This window comes from Drosophila eugracilis, unplaced genomic scaffold, assembly GCF_018153835.1.
Source record: "Drosophila eugracilis isolate 14026-0451.02 unplaced genomic scaffold, ASM1815383v1 contig_440, whole genome shotgun sequence".
Lineage (NCBI taxonomy): Eukaryota > Metazoa > Arthropoda > Insecta > Diptera > Drosophilidae > Drosophila > Drosophila eugracilis.
Genome location: NW_024573306.1, coordinates 548,557 through 562,321, shown reverse-complemented (window position 1 = coordinate 562,321; position 13,765 = coordinate 548,557). Strand labels below are relative to the sequence as shown.

The window sequence follows — 13,765 nt, the reverse complement described above, 5'->3', positions numbered from 1 at the left end:
GACCGTTGAAAAGGAGTTGAAATGATATTAAAAACTAATTTTTGATCTTCGACTTTAGTTATTTCAAATCAATTTATTATATTTCTTTGTGAGAAAGTCTAGCCTGTTTCTTAATGAAATACATTGCTTAATAAAGAAGAAATATTTGTTTTTAATAAATCTTTCGAAACAAAGTAAATATCATTTATCTCTGCGATTACAAAAATTTCAATATTAGCTCTTCGCACAAATATATGAATTTCTTTGAGGTGTTTATCTAATTCAACTTCAACCAGATTTGATAAACTTTAATAATTTTAACGATAAAACATGTTGCTGTTGTTACTTTAACAGTAAGAAGTTAAAAATTTAAAGTTTGCCTTATTACACTATTTTTCTTAAATCTTAAATAATATAAATTTAAAAGTAGTTAGGTATGTTTTTGACTACCCCTAACTTTCTGTTACGATAATAACCATGTTACTGCTCGAGACCTTGATCGGTTAACAGAGCCAACGAGCTTTGGCAGTTGACTAGACCCAGAGACTTCGTCTGCCTCTCAATTTCTCATTTCAAGCGGAAAGCTCGCCGCGAACGCACGCAGAACTCGGAGCAGGCGGAAAAAATATAATAAATATTTATAAGTGGCCCAGTATTATTCATCCAAAATATCCAACGATCGAGTGGCGCGTAACCTGTGCGTGAGTGATAAGGAGTTAATTTATAAAGGAAGTGACGAAGTACCCGCATATCTAAAAAACGCAAAAATGTCTCTGCGCAAAAGTTTAACCTTATGCACTGCGCTTCTGTTGGTTCTGCTGTTGGCTGATTGTAAGTACCACATCAGATATAAGACATATATCTACAATGACAACGACCATAAAAGATAGATAGACCCAAACAGACGCACAACTCGATATTTCCACTTCTGCTGCTGGGGAAACTAGTTTCCAGCGCAGCTGGATGGGATCGAGATGGCGATGGCGATGGAGATGGAGCGGCGGCCACTTGGCTAGACAGTTAACAGTTTACGGTTCACCCTTTTTGCTTTAAGTGCCCGTGCCTGTGCCATGATCGAAGACCAGGTCCGGTTCGGGCCTTTGTAACCCAGGCTTACAGCGCATAAATATGGGGGTTTTATTAACCAACAAAATAAAGGGGACCGCCCGTCGTCGCCGCCGCCGTCTGTTCGCAATGAATCGTCCATCAAGGTTCCACCAGGTCGCGAAATTAAATTGCAAGACTTTAATTCCAGGGGACTCCAGCTGGCTCGCAGTGCAGATAAGATTTCGCCAGGGCTTTTACGCTATATGGTACATGATTGATACGCAGTTATTGTAACTGAACAGTTGTGGCCAAAATAATAGCTTATGGCCATAAGTCTTTATAGGAAAGGAAAGTCCACAAAGTCTGGGTATCAGGAAGAAGTTTTTGATAGAAGGCTCTTACCAGAATATTTTTCATTGAATGTTCATAAATATTTTAAATAATTTAAAGAGTTAATACCTATTAAAATTCTCAGTAATCAGATATCATGATATCATTTACTTTTTAAGATTTCCAAAAAAATTCTTTAATTAAATCCTTATTTACCCACACGTTTTTTCCATAAACTTACGCATCTTACTCACTATTTGACTGTCTGAATTATTTTATACCAATGGCATCCGTGTTACCTTGAAGATTATGGGGTGTCAGAACTTTATAAGCATGGTCTTAAGTTATATTATTCTTTGCCCTAAAAGATTGCCTGATAAGAAACCTTGGACTCTTTGACACATATCAAAAGTGGATCAAGTTTTCTTTGGTACAAGACTTTGGTCTGCCGTCACGTACTGAAATCAAAACTGGGTGACTTACGAATGTCAAATGCAATAAATTGCAAGATGTCATGTGATTTTATGGAATTTTGGAAGCTTCCCAGCTACCGCGCGTTTTTAACGCGTTTCGTGAGCGGTTTATGCGAATCGCAGGCGATTGGCAATGGCAAATCGTTTGTGGCATTAGAAATGTGTTTATTGTTTGAGCTGTGCTATATAGTATATATGGACAGGTTTGCAAAATACCATACCTATTCGCACAAATCTTATAATGGTTGAGTACAGCTGAAGACAACGAATTAGGATTGGTTTTAAAAAATTGACTAACAAGTTTGAAGCGAAAATATATTTGTTTTATAAAACGAACATAGAGATCTTCAACAATTCTTAATAAAAAATAAATACAAAATTAATAAAAATATTCTTTTAATTAATCGCCTTTAAGGAAAGTAAAATAATGAATAAATAAGGGTTCATTATTTCTCAGAGTAAGAAAGTTTAGTTAGCAAATAGTAAAAGAAATGATTTTCCAGTTAAGTAACCAATCATTACTATTATCTTAACCGCGTATGTGCTAATTAATGCGGCTTTGGAAGCTCCAACACGCTTTCATGCTGTTTGCCAAAAGCGTAACCCAAAATTCAGTGTCAACTGATAAAGCCACCGGTAAGCAAAACAATCCGTATTGTCTGGGTCTGGTTGGTTAGTTCTGAATAAAAAGTGGAGCTGGCAGATAAGCAAACATATCTGAATCTTGCTGGGTAGTTTAATGGCCCCGCAATTTGGCTGAAAGGTGCTAGTTGCGAAATCTCGTGGTAAATATTTGCGATTCCCTTGAATGAGGAAAGATCTGTACAGGTAGCTCGATAAGCTGTAACCAAATACCCGGCTAATTCAACCGAATGCATTATCTCATTTCTGGTTAATTGCTTTCTCTTTTAGCCCATGCCAAGCCCTCGCAGGACTTAAACACACCGGGCGAGCTAAGTGATCTGAGAGGAGAAGAGAGGAGGAGCGGTGTCCAAAAATAAGACAGCTGTCGTGGAGGTGAGTTGGCCAAACAAAACCCCGGTGGGTAACTGGGCCAGGGGCCAAGAAATCAGGGAAATACAAAATACAGAACGGGACAAAGCCGACGGGACCCAAACGACTGGTTTGACGCACTGACGCATTAAGTAACTACCAATCCCAGACACATTGAAATACGAGCCAGTCCAATGCATTTCGGGTTTATTTTTACCCCAAGAACCGGAAATTTACGCTTTAAAAATGTTTATTTATTTTCACTTTGATTAAATGCAAAAGCCACCATAAGACACGCGCGGCATTCGCCTTTTAAGGGGCTACCAAGAAACGCTTATAAAGACAACAAGAAAAAGCGCACGCAATGAAACTTTGCATAAAATTAAAAAAATATATAAAAAATACGTTGGCTAGAGAGGGTTTTCATCGCCTTAGTCACGAAATTCCATTGATGGGGGGCCTTATAATTGAGAGAGATAATACCAAAAGCCCCAACTCCCCTCTTAGTTTTGGGTGACTCATGGAAGCAATCGGATTCTAGGTAATTCCTTGTCTGCCGTGACGTTTGAATGCCAGAAACCCCTCTCACCGCCTTGGGTAATCCCCCACAAATTCTCCTCAATCAGATTACGATTTTCGAGATCTCCCAACTCGATCTCGTGCTTGTCACCTTTTTTATATGGCTTGCTTATAGTCGTTAGTTGAAAACAAATCGGACATTTACACGAGATAAAGTAGCTTACGGCGAACGAGATTCAGATTGAGACAGTCAGAAAACCAGTCACGTAGTCGTAAAAAAAACTTACACTGCCAATTACAAAGTTGGCTTCTCAACCCCTGCGGTCATCGGGGTCACCAATCTACATTCACAAAGGGTTTCGGGTGAGAGTGATCTCTGGTATCCACTATATATGTAAACAACTTAGTTTTTGTGGAATTTAGCATTCCTTATGGAAAAATATAGTTAACAGATTATGCAAGATAAGTTCAGCTGTCCTTACTTATAATGCTGAAATCATAAACTTGGCTAGTTTAAACAGCTGTAAAGAAAGATGAGTAAAAATTTCACACAGGTGTTCTGGCAATCAAAAACCGACTGTTATCACTTTAACTTGGGTAATTGAGACATAAGTAAGGTGAGTCGCTTTTTAAGTGATGATTAATATGGGAAGAAGTTTGGCTTGAGCAAAGCGTCGAAACTTTCAGCCTTATGAGTCAGCCACAGCTCTGATTTCCTTGTGGTAATATTTTATTTTTAATTGTTAGTCTTGTTACCAAGACAACAATTTGGTTTAATTTTGCACTAAAAAAAATAGCCCTTCTTTCTCTAACGAGAAATACATTCATATTTCCTATAATTTTTCTTTAACCAGTGAAATTTTCTCTTCTGGAATGCACTTTGAAAGTCCATAACATATCCATTATCTTTTTTATTTTATTTACTTAGCCTCTATTTCAAAGCATGAAGGTATGCCATAAGTACCTGACGTTAGCATAGACATAAAATGTTTTAAGCTACTTTTTTATGTATATAAAAAGATGATCTCAATAGTTATAAGCCATTAAAAAAACTTAACCGTATTGTATAGAGACTACTTTTAATGAGCACCACCCACTTTCAAATGCTAGTTCCAAATTTGGAATAGAGCTGGAATAGAATCACGTGCCCGGGGAAATCAATTACTCAAGCGACAGCGAAAGCCGCAGCGATGACACGAGCCTCTTTTTATTTTGGTTACCGGTCTACACAGAAAAAAAAATTAAAATCACTTTAAAGATATTAAAAATAGATAAGTTAGGGTTATGTATTTAATTGATGAAACGGAAATATTTTATGTAGTAAAGTTTATAATTCAGAGATATCGGTTTTGTTTTTTTTTTTTTTTAGGATTCTGTACCGGATTCCGACTCAGAAGCGGAATCAGAGGAACAGCAAAGGCGTTCATATCCCCACCGTGATGAAGATCAACTTAACTCAGCCACCAACTTGGTTTTGGCCAGAAACTACAAGTATGATGTGGAGATCCTAGAATCTGGAGATGCAGACCAACAGGAAGACAGTAACATGGATGATATGGACGATCTGGAAGAGCGTTTCAAGGGACGCGGTGTGGTTTTCAGCACGGACACTGACACCTTTGCCTCTGAGAATATCGAGATGACCCCAGTGGATGTGCAAGCGGATGCGGTTAGTCAGGGACACGTGTTGCTTGGCATCGTGGTAGTGACACTGGCCTTGCTTTCCATTGGCCTGTACGCCGGCCTGGTCTTATGGCGCTCGCACCTGGAGTAAGTTCTTGGTTCTAATTGCCGTAATTTGCAGAGTGCTAATTCTTCACCTTTTGCTTGAATAGGCAGCGGTATGGAATGCGCGAGCGGTTGGTGAACCGGGATCTCGAGGAGGAGGCGGGCGGCGCTGAAGAAGTCGATTATCACGTCTACGCCCCGACTACGACGCCAGCAACGTCCAGGGCGTAGTCCGCAGAAAATCTGGTCCGATTTGAACCTATCCAGTGTGCGACAATTGGACCTGGTTGCGGTTTAAGTGCGCACTCACCACATAATATAGACGACGATATATTCAATCCCAGCGACAGAGATGGAGGATGGAGAGTGCGCTCGAACGTCTAATGAATGCCATAAATTTCCACGACAAGCTGAAAAGCATTCCGCTTCCCAATTACACTCTAATGGCGATGCTAAAGGTCACGCCGATATCTAGCATCGCAGTTGACAAGACCCAATTAGTTAGTAAGTTTCTGTGATATTGTTCTAGAGATTCTTTTGTACGTCCTTGCACTAACAATATGCATAGATCGCAAGTTGGTAAACGATAATAAATTCCAATTTGTAAATGTAAATTAAATGTAAAGTATGGTGTTTTTATTTTAAAAGGATTTTATTGATGCTGAATCTAATAAGGTAATGAGTCAGAAATAATTTTAAAACTTAATGAATAAAGTGAGTAACCGAATGAATGCAGCATACTAAATGTGGATTACACACATTTGCACATTTAAGTTATTCTACCTTTTTTTAATAATTTTTTATTTCTAAAAAACTGATTTATCTATTTTAAATTTCTACTTCTTAAACTTTCTTTCACTAACTGCAAGCATTGTCTATATAAATCTAATAAAGTTTCCTAATGTTAGTTTCTGTATTAATAGCTTTAATTTCGTCTTATTTTGGTATTAAATTTTGGTAAATTATTTTCCTTTAAATTTAAATTTAAATTATTCGCGCTTTTGGATATTTTCCAAAACTGAAAATCTAAATGTATCGCAGCCAACTTCGCTTGTATACTTCAGAAGAACTATTACGATGCGAACTAGCTCATGAAAAAGAATATTTTCGCATTTTACTGTTTAGCTGACAGAGAAAAAGAAAGAAATGATTGTCTTCGATCTTTTAATGATAAATTAATTGTCTTTAATATATTTGTGAACAGTTAGATAGTAATCGTGATCTCGACAAGCAACAAGTTTGCTGCATCAACCGGAACCAGTTCACTCAGGTCTTATTTCGCGCACTATCCAACACTGCCATCAGCTGTTACCACATGGCCATCCCGATTTTTTGGCCTGCACTTTGAACCTTGCGTTCGTTTCGCTGCGAATAAAGATACGAATTTGACTGCGCCTGTCCGCATTTCAGTTCGTCCTGCTCCGCCGTCCAATTGCCCACCGCACTTTCATCGGTTCAGAATCCCGCGGAACTCGCTGCCGTGCACATCGCATCGCATTTCCACTAGCTGCGTTTTCAGCATTTTTGGTTCGCTCTCTCCGGTTTTTATAGAGCGCTCCGTTCCGCTCTGCTCCGCTCTCTCTCCGCGCGCAACACTCTACAATTCCATTGATAAGCAGCGCCCGCCGCCTCCTCCTGTCCCGCCCCCGCCGCGGCTGCCGAATTCCGTCTCGCCCCCTTTTCTCTGAAAAAGTGCAAAGCAAAGCAAATCAATCAATTAAAAAAGTACGGCGAATAGTAGTGCAAGTGCGTGTGTTAATTAATTTAGTTTGCTTCATCCGTTCGCACATTCTGTGTTTATTAATTAGCAGTTCATAGTTTCCGGCGGAAAAACCAGCGACGTTCCGTATTATTTTCGAGCTTCCGTTCGACGGCCAATTACCAGGTGAAATACAAAAATATAATACAAAAAAAAAAAAAAAAAAAAAAAATATAAAAGGATAAGCCATCATGACGCACTGGGAGGACTTCTACAACACGCACCTGCCGCCCGCGGATTTTGAGGACAATCGTTCCCTCCTCAAGGAGTTCTGCGAAAGGCATAACAAATTACAGAACCGCATCGTCCTTGTCACGGTGAGTAGGGCATCCCAATCCGGATTAGGATTAGGGTCCAAGAACCAATTCTTAAAAACCGTACACCGTTAATTAACTGCCCGGCGGACTGGGGTTAAGCTGACCCCAAAAACTGGTGAAAGCTTTAAAGGCAAAACGGGCGCCTGGGGCCTTTAAAACAACACATTTAGTGTTAGTGTGGATGTGCATAAATTTAAGTCAGCTAGAACGAAAGTCTTTAATGTTAAGCACATGCGAAGGTTAACTTTAAGTTTATTAAGCACCTTTAAAATATGTTTTAAATAAGAGAATAAAACTATTTTGGAAGTTTTTAGATAAGATTAACAAAGATTAACAAACATTGAGTTCATTGATTTAAATGTTAAAAATAAAGGTTCTTTGTTCAAAGATAAATGTTCAAAGTGTTAACTATTTAAACATTATTTACATAAAATGTATACAGAATGCATGAATATATTGTTTATGCTTAATTGAACTGTATAAGTGTTTTAATGAACAATTTCAAAAGTATAATAAATATAAAAAACTCTGCAAAAAAAAGATAATATAAGGTAAATAGTAATAATTCCAATGTTCTTACTTCATAATTGAAAATAAAAAAGGGAAAAATAGATTTTAAACTAACTAAAGTGAAGTTAGTAAAAAAGATTTAAATTATATTTTATAATTTACTTTTATAATTGCATCGTTCCTTAACATAGGAAATATAGTTTTTGGTACTTTATTTGATTCATAAAGCTCAACGCTAAGCATTTATTTTCGGGTCAACTGGTGTTAAATCTCTGGGGCAGCCTAATCCGTCTTTGATTTACGCAAATGTTCAGAAAGAAGGCATAGAAGTTTTTCTTTTTATGATTTATGGCCAATGTGCAGTCTCATATAGGAGATTTGATTAACTACCTTAGATGAAATATTGGTTCCGAAATATATTTGGCCTTTTTCTAAGTGACTGAATTTTGCTTGATAATGTTAAATATTATTAATTTATTGCAATATAATATAATTTTACAAAGTATTATTATGCTATGTTGCAATTCTGATAATCTGTAAAAAAGAAATTGTAATGCGAACTTAATACCTACTTTTAACTTAGAAATTTGATGTAAAAATTGTATATAATTTTAAAAGCATCATTTGGGGTAAGGCAAAGGCTACTTAATTTATTATATTAAAAGGAAAACCTAAGAAATTAAGGAATAAAGAAATAAAGGAAAAATTAAAATAATTAAAATCTTTAATAAAACTTTTATTTCTTCTCAATTTCCAGTCCGGTGGCACCACAGTTCCACTGGAGCACAACACAGTACGATTTGTGGACAACTTTAGTGCTGGCACTCGAGGCTCTGCTTCGGCGGAATACTTCCTGGATCACGACTATGCCGTGATCTTTATGCACCGTCACAAATCACTGGAGCCCTTCACCCGGCACTTCACTGGCCAGCAGTTCTTCGACATGCTGGACATTGCGGACAATAGCCAGAGCTCAACGATAGCCATCAAGCCGGACTCGGTGGATGTGTTTGCACCAGTGTTGGCCAAGTACAAGATTGCCCGCGAAACACAGATGATTCTGTACGTGAACTTCACCAGTGTGGTTGACTATATGTGGCTGCTCCGTGCCGCCTGTGAGTGTTTGGCCGCCTTCGAGGAACGGGCCGTGCTTTACCTAGCAGCTGCCGTATCCGATTTCTACATACCCGAGGACATGATGGTAAGATGAGACTCCGGCCGGATGAGGCGAGTGGGCGGCCATGTGGGAAATCTCGTAATTGATTGCGCTCGTCACTGGGCGAGTGCGGAATGAGTGAGTGGAAATTGGTTTTTATCGATTTCCAAAGCTGCACTGCGGGAAATGATGGAAAATATTACTTGGTATTGCAAGTAAGGACAATGCAGAAGGCATAATGATTATGGATTCTTATCGATTTGCAAGGTTGCAGTGCGGAAATGAGGAAAATTTTACCTAGCACTTTCAACACTGCAATAGCTTAAGCCATAATGATTCTGCACTTTTCACGACTGCCAAGCCAAGTTTCACAGAGCAAAAATATGTTTGTTCTTAGGAGAAAATTGAAAATATAAAGACTGTAGAGTGCGTTTAAGCGAACCCAAGTTTTATGTAGCTTTTCTCACAGTGTGTCTCTAGTTGCTTTCGATGCCCTTGTGCCTGGTGCTCCTTCCGATTCCCGGTCGCTATGGAAGTCCCCGGTCTGTGACACATTTCCTCTCCACATTATTGACGTTCGACTGGGCTAAGTCAACTATGGGTTGCTGCCTGCTCCTACTGTTTCTCCTCCATCAGCTCCTTCTGCTGGCCACCGGGAGTCTTATCACAAACTGTCAGTGTCACTCACGGTGGCCTTGTGGCCTTGTCCGCCAGCAGCCTTAACATTGTCATCGTATAATTTGATTTGCATAATTTTGCTTGTTAGCGTGTTTCTGCTCTACGCTTCACTTGATTCCTGCCACCCACCCATCTCTCATCTATTTTTTTTTCCTAGTATTCACCTTTTGCTTTCATCTAGCTTTATATTGAGTGTCGAGGTGGGTGGGACGGGCGTGTTTACCTGTCAGGAGCCCATCCTTTCGCAGTCTGTCAGCTGACTTGTTGGCGCAGCAGCAAAAGGCTTTCAAGTGCATCAAATGTCCATTGGTGGGGCGTGAAAGGCTCTGCCTGTCAGCCCTACATATTTACCTGCCCGTTTTGCATTTGCATAGCATCACACATGTATTTCAGATGAATATACAGACGAGGTCACATTTATAGCACCGTCATTCCCTTGCGCACTGTCATTCCCTTGCGCACTGTCTTCTTTTTAAATTATTTTTCATAATGTTTGGCCTTAAAGTTGAAATTAAAGACAAAAGCTTTTAAAAATGGAAAATATTAAATGAGAAATGTTGGCTTTTAGCTGTGACTGCTTTCTAGAGTAACAATGAAATAAATAAATAAGGGTTTGTGTTTTATTAATATATTAACCAGTTTTTTAACCATATAAATAAACTAATTGAATTGGATAATGTATTAAGTCAGACTTCTAAAATCCTTTAACAGCCGTAAAAGCAACTGATAGATTTATAGATTCCATCTTATGTACTGCTGTTTTGACTTTATCTGTGCATCACTTGGTAGATGCTATGGGTGGTAAGCACGGAAACTTCCTTGCCACCGCCAACCACCTGAGCCAGAATCTGATTTCGATTCCGAGCATCGTCGTGGCATTTCCTACGCCTTGTTTCCGCTCAGTTCGTGCATTTCCCGTTCGCTTTCTCGCTTAAGACGTACGCCCACTTTGTCTGTGTATGCACACGTCTCGTTTAATGTGTGTTTGTGTGTGTTAGCCACAAATGGTCCGTTCACTTGATTAAATTGTTAGATACTCTCACGGCCCATTTGCCTTGGGTAAAATGTAGAATATGCCCAGAAATGCCAGAAATGGCGAAAATGGCCTGTTGATGTTTATGCACGTGTGTGTCTAGTCGAAATTTATGCGCATATTTGGCATCATCTTTGAGTGCTGCTCATAGTCTTTCCCGGGGGCAAGCACGATTTACCCACAATCGATTTGGATTTGCATAATAACCTTTTGGCAATGTATAAATAGAAGCAGTCAAGCTCGATGCATTGAAAATAAACCACGCTCAAGTTGCTTTTTCAAGTGGCTTCAAGGACTTTGCGCTGCTCAAAAGTAGGCAACTAAAATCTATTTCCACCCATTAGCTCTTAGCTGAGTTTCAACGAAAATTGAAAACTCATTCCCAAAGATCCAGACCGTCGTCTCGTCGTTAGCCCTAAAGCCCACAAGGTCAGCTCCCATACTGAATTTCAAAAAGTCAAAACCACAGCCCAGACACGTTTGCCGAGCCACTTGCCAAAGTTTGTCGCTGCTTACATACATATAAATGAGTGTATATGGTATGGTATTAGTACCAGTACCCAGCAAGATGATAATAAAAATTCAATTTCACAATCGCATCATCACGAGCGACGCACACGCCTCTAGAAAAACAAGGCCTAAAAGCCTTTACAAATTTATGCAAGGACCGAAGAATGGAGGCGAAGGCAACTTGCTATACAATTTGAATTAAATTCAGGACCCAGGGGGCGAGGTGGTTGTGGACCAAAAAGTAAATTGTACTCGTAATAAGTAAGAACAAACAGAAAATTAAAAGAGTAAACTAAGTTGAGGCAGGCGAAAAGCGAAGGCAGGACAAAAGGCAACGTGCCGAAATCCGCAAATCAAATCAAAAGATTTTACAAGAGCACGCATCAACGCACAGGCATACTGCAATTGGATTCTACGAAGGGAAAACAGAGCGGGAAAGCAGGAAAAGCGGGAAAAGCGAATTCAATGTCAACAGCTGCTAGCATTTCCCAGCAAAAGCAAGAGCCGCAAACTTTTTCCTCCCCAAAAAAGCTTAAAGTTTCCATCCTTCGACTTTCCTTTCGCTTTTCGTTGTCGACTTAATGCCCTGAGCTAAATTTTTCATTTCTCCTCGTCCAATGTCCCCGGCTACTTAGGCGTGTCCGTCCAACTGTCCAAGCTGTCCCCTTGTCCGTTTGTCCGTCCAGTTGTCCGGCAACTGTCCAACCGCATTGTCCGGCTGTGCCCGCTTTTGTGTGCCGGATAAATGAGACTGGTCAGCAGCTTAGAGCAGCTTACGGCGTTGCTCAGTTAATGAGAACGGACAGGGGGCGTTCAACAAGTTGCTGCTGGCCCACATGGCGTATGAGAGATATTTTTAGCAAACCTTTAAAAAAAAGCATCCTTGCAAAGGATGTGCAGCCAGGCGTTGTCGTTAGCTCATTACGGCTGAGTTATGCTTTCAATTAGTTGTAATTCATATGCCACGTGGCTTAAAAAAAAATAGAGGTTGGAAAATATACAGAATAAAAAGCGAAAGCTGAAAGGCAGCCCTGGCCTTTCATTTTGCCGTCTGTCTGTTTATTTTGCAAGGACACTTTGCTGCCCGAGTGTGCGTACGAGTGTCTGTGCTACATTGTGTGTGTGTGTGTGTGTTCATCTTCTTTTCCATTTAAGAGGATGTTGCCGCGGTGGCTTTTGTGGGCAACGAACCAGCCAACCGACCAACCAATACCAAACACATCGCGTATACGCAACGTGCGTCCATCATTCCATTAAAACACTAACCGCTGTCAACGGATTTTTCAGCCCACCCACAAAATGCAATCGGGAGATGGTGCGCCAACGATTTCGCTGCAGCTGGTGCCAAAAATGCTGGCTCCCCTTGCCAGTTTGTGGGTCCCTCACGCCTTTGTGGTGTCCTTTAAGCTGGAAACGGACGAGAGCCTATTGATTGTGAAGGCACGTGACAGCCTCAACAAATACAAGCACAAGGTGAGTTTTCGCTGGTACCTGGTAACTGCTTGCTTCTGGACAGGAATCACCCACCGCCCTTCCGCTCACTAATCCGAATTCTAATTTCTTCCGCGTCATCATCCAGCTGGTCATTGCCAATGTGTTGCAGACACGCAAACATCGCGTGGTATTCGTCACGCCCACAGATTCCTACGAGCTGCATTTGAGCCGCGAACAGACGCTGCAAGGACTCGAGATCGAGGAGCCCATCGTTGCCGATGTGGTAAGTGACTAAGTGGTATAATAACATTTAAATTTAACTTAGGCGTGTTTGTTTTATGTTTTAAGTTAGATTTATTTTAGTTAAGTCTCTAGTTTAAGTCTGCTTTAGGTCCTTAATGCCTCAGTCTAAACTGTCAATTTTAACTTGTTTTTACAGGTGCAAAAGCACGGGGAGTTCATCAACAACGCTCAACAGCGTCAATGACCGTTATCAATGCGTCGGCGGCCACAGACGCAGCAACATGTGCAGCATCAACACCACCACCAACTGGCCACCGGCGATGAGGATGACGATGCAGAGGATCTGGATCGGGATCCTTATTGCGTGACCAGTTCGCATTATTGCCGCGTTCTGAATCCGGGCACGCCAAGCTTTGCCCGAAAATATTGAGCAGGTTATTATATAGTCAGTCCATAGTGAAATACTGAAATGTGAATGGCAGACATTTGCATATACCTTTCACTTTTTTTGAGTTCCCGCCACAGTTTATCTATTTATGGTCGCTCCTTATAATTGAGGTGGCTTTGCTCCATTAGTCCTTTCCCTTGTTATTGTTGTTTTAATATTAGTTAATGTATTTCGTTTATTGTTGTCATGAGAAATGATGTCACTTGTATGTATTCACCATCCCCGTTTTGTTCCTTTTCTTCGTCTTCGTCTATTGTCTGGTGGCACGTTTATGTTATCGAGTATACGCAGTGTGTTGCGCAGACATCAATAAGCGATTTTGATTTATGTTTGTGCCGGGGTTTATGATGCTTACTTTTATTTTTTAATGAAGCATCGATCGATCGTCATCTTTAAATCCCTAAAACATGTGTGTTTAAAATCCGTGAAGTAACGAAAAGCGTTGCATGCAATCGCAATTTGCCGGACGAATCGTCCCTGGACAACGGGTGTGCTGTCAGTGGCAGGCGACGCGACAATTGATTTGCTGTTTTGCATATGTATATATATATATATATATATGGTGTAGGTCTGTATAGCAAAAAAAGAGAAAAGCTTGGCCCGTCAAA

The 13,765-nt window shown here is 40.1% G+C and overlaps 2 protein-coding genes across 2 annotated transcripts; both read left to right on the top strand.

Annotated features, from left to right (window-relative positions):
- The first annotated feature begins 538 nt into the window (after positions 1-538).
- LOC108117313 lies at positions 539-5,694 on the top strand. Its single transcript, XM_041818999.1, is given in 5 exon segments — positions 539-810; positions 2,742-2,799; positions 2,801-2,846; positions 4,711-5,111; positions 5,177-5,694. Coding segments are annotated over 5 exon segments (693 nt in total). The 5' UTR covers positions 539-746; the 3' UTR covers positions 5,301-5,694.
- A 532-nt stretch (positions 5,695-6,226) lies between these two features.
- LOC108117113 (phosphopantothenate--cysteine ligase) lies at positions 6,227-13,467 on the top strand. The gene is made up of 5 exons (XM_017229335.2): positions 6,227-7,145; positions 8,413-8,856; positions 12,320-12,505; positions 12,612-12,749; positions 12,906-13,467. Exons 1-5 carry the CDS (start codon positions 7,020-7,022, stop codon positions 12,951-12,953), a joined length of 942 nt encoding a protein of 313 aa, XP_017084824.1. The 5' UTR covers positions 6,227-7,019; the 3' UTR covers positions 12,954-13,467.
- Positions 13,468-13,765: the final 298 nt, after the last annotated feature.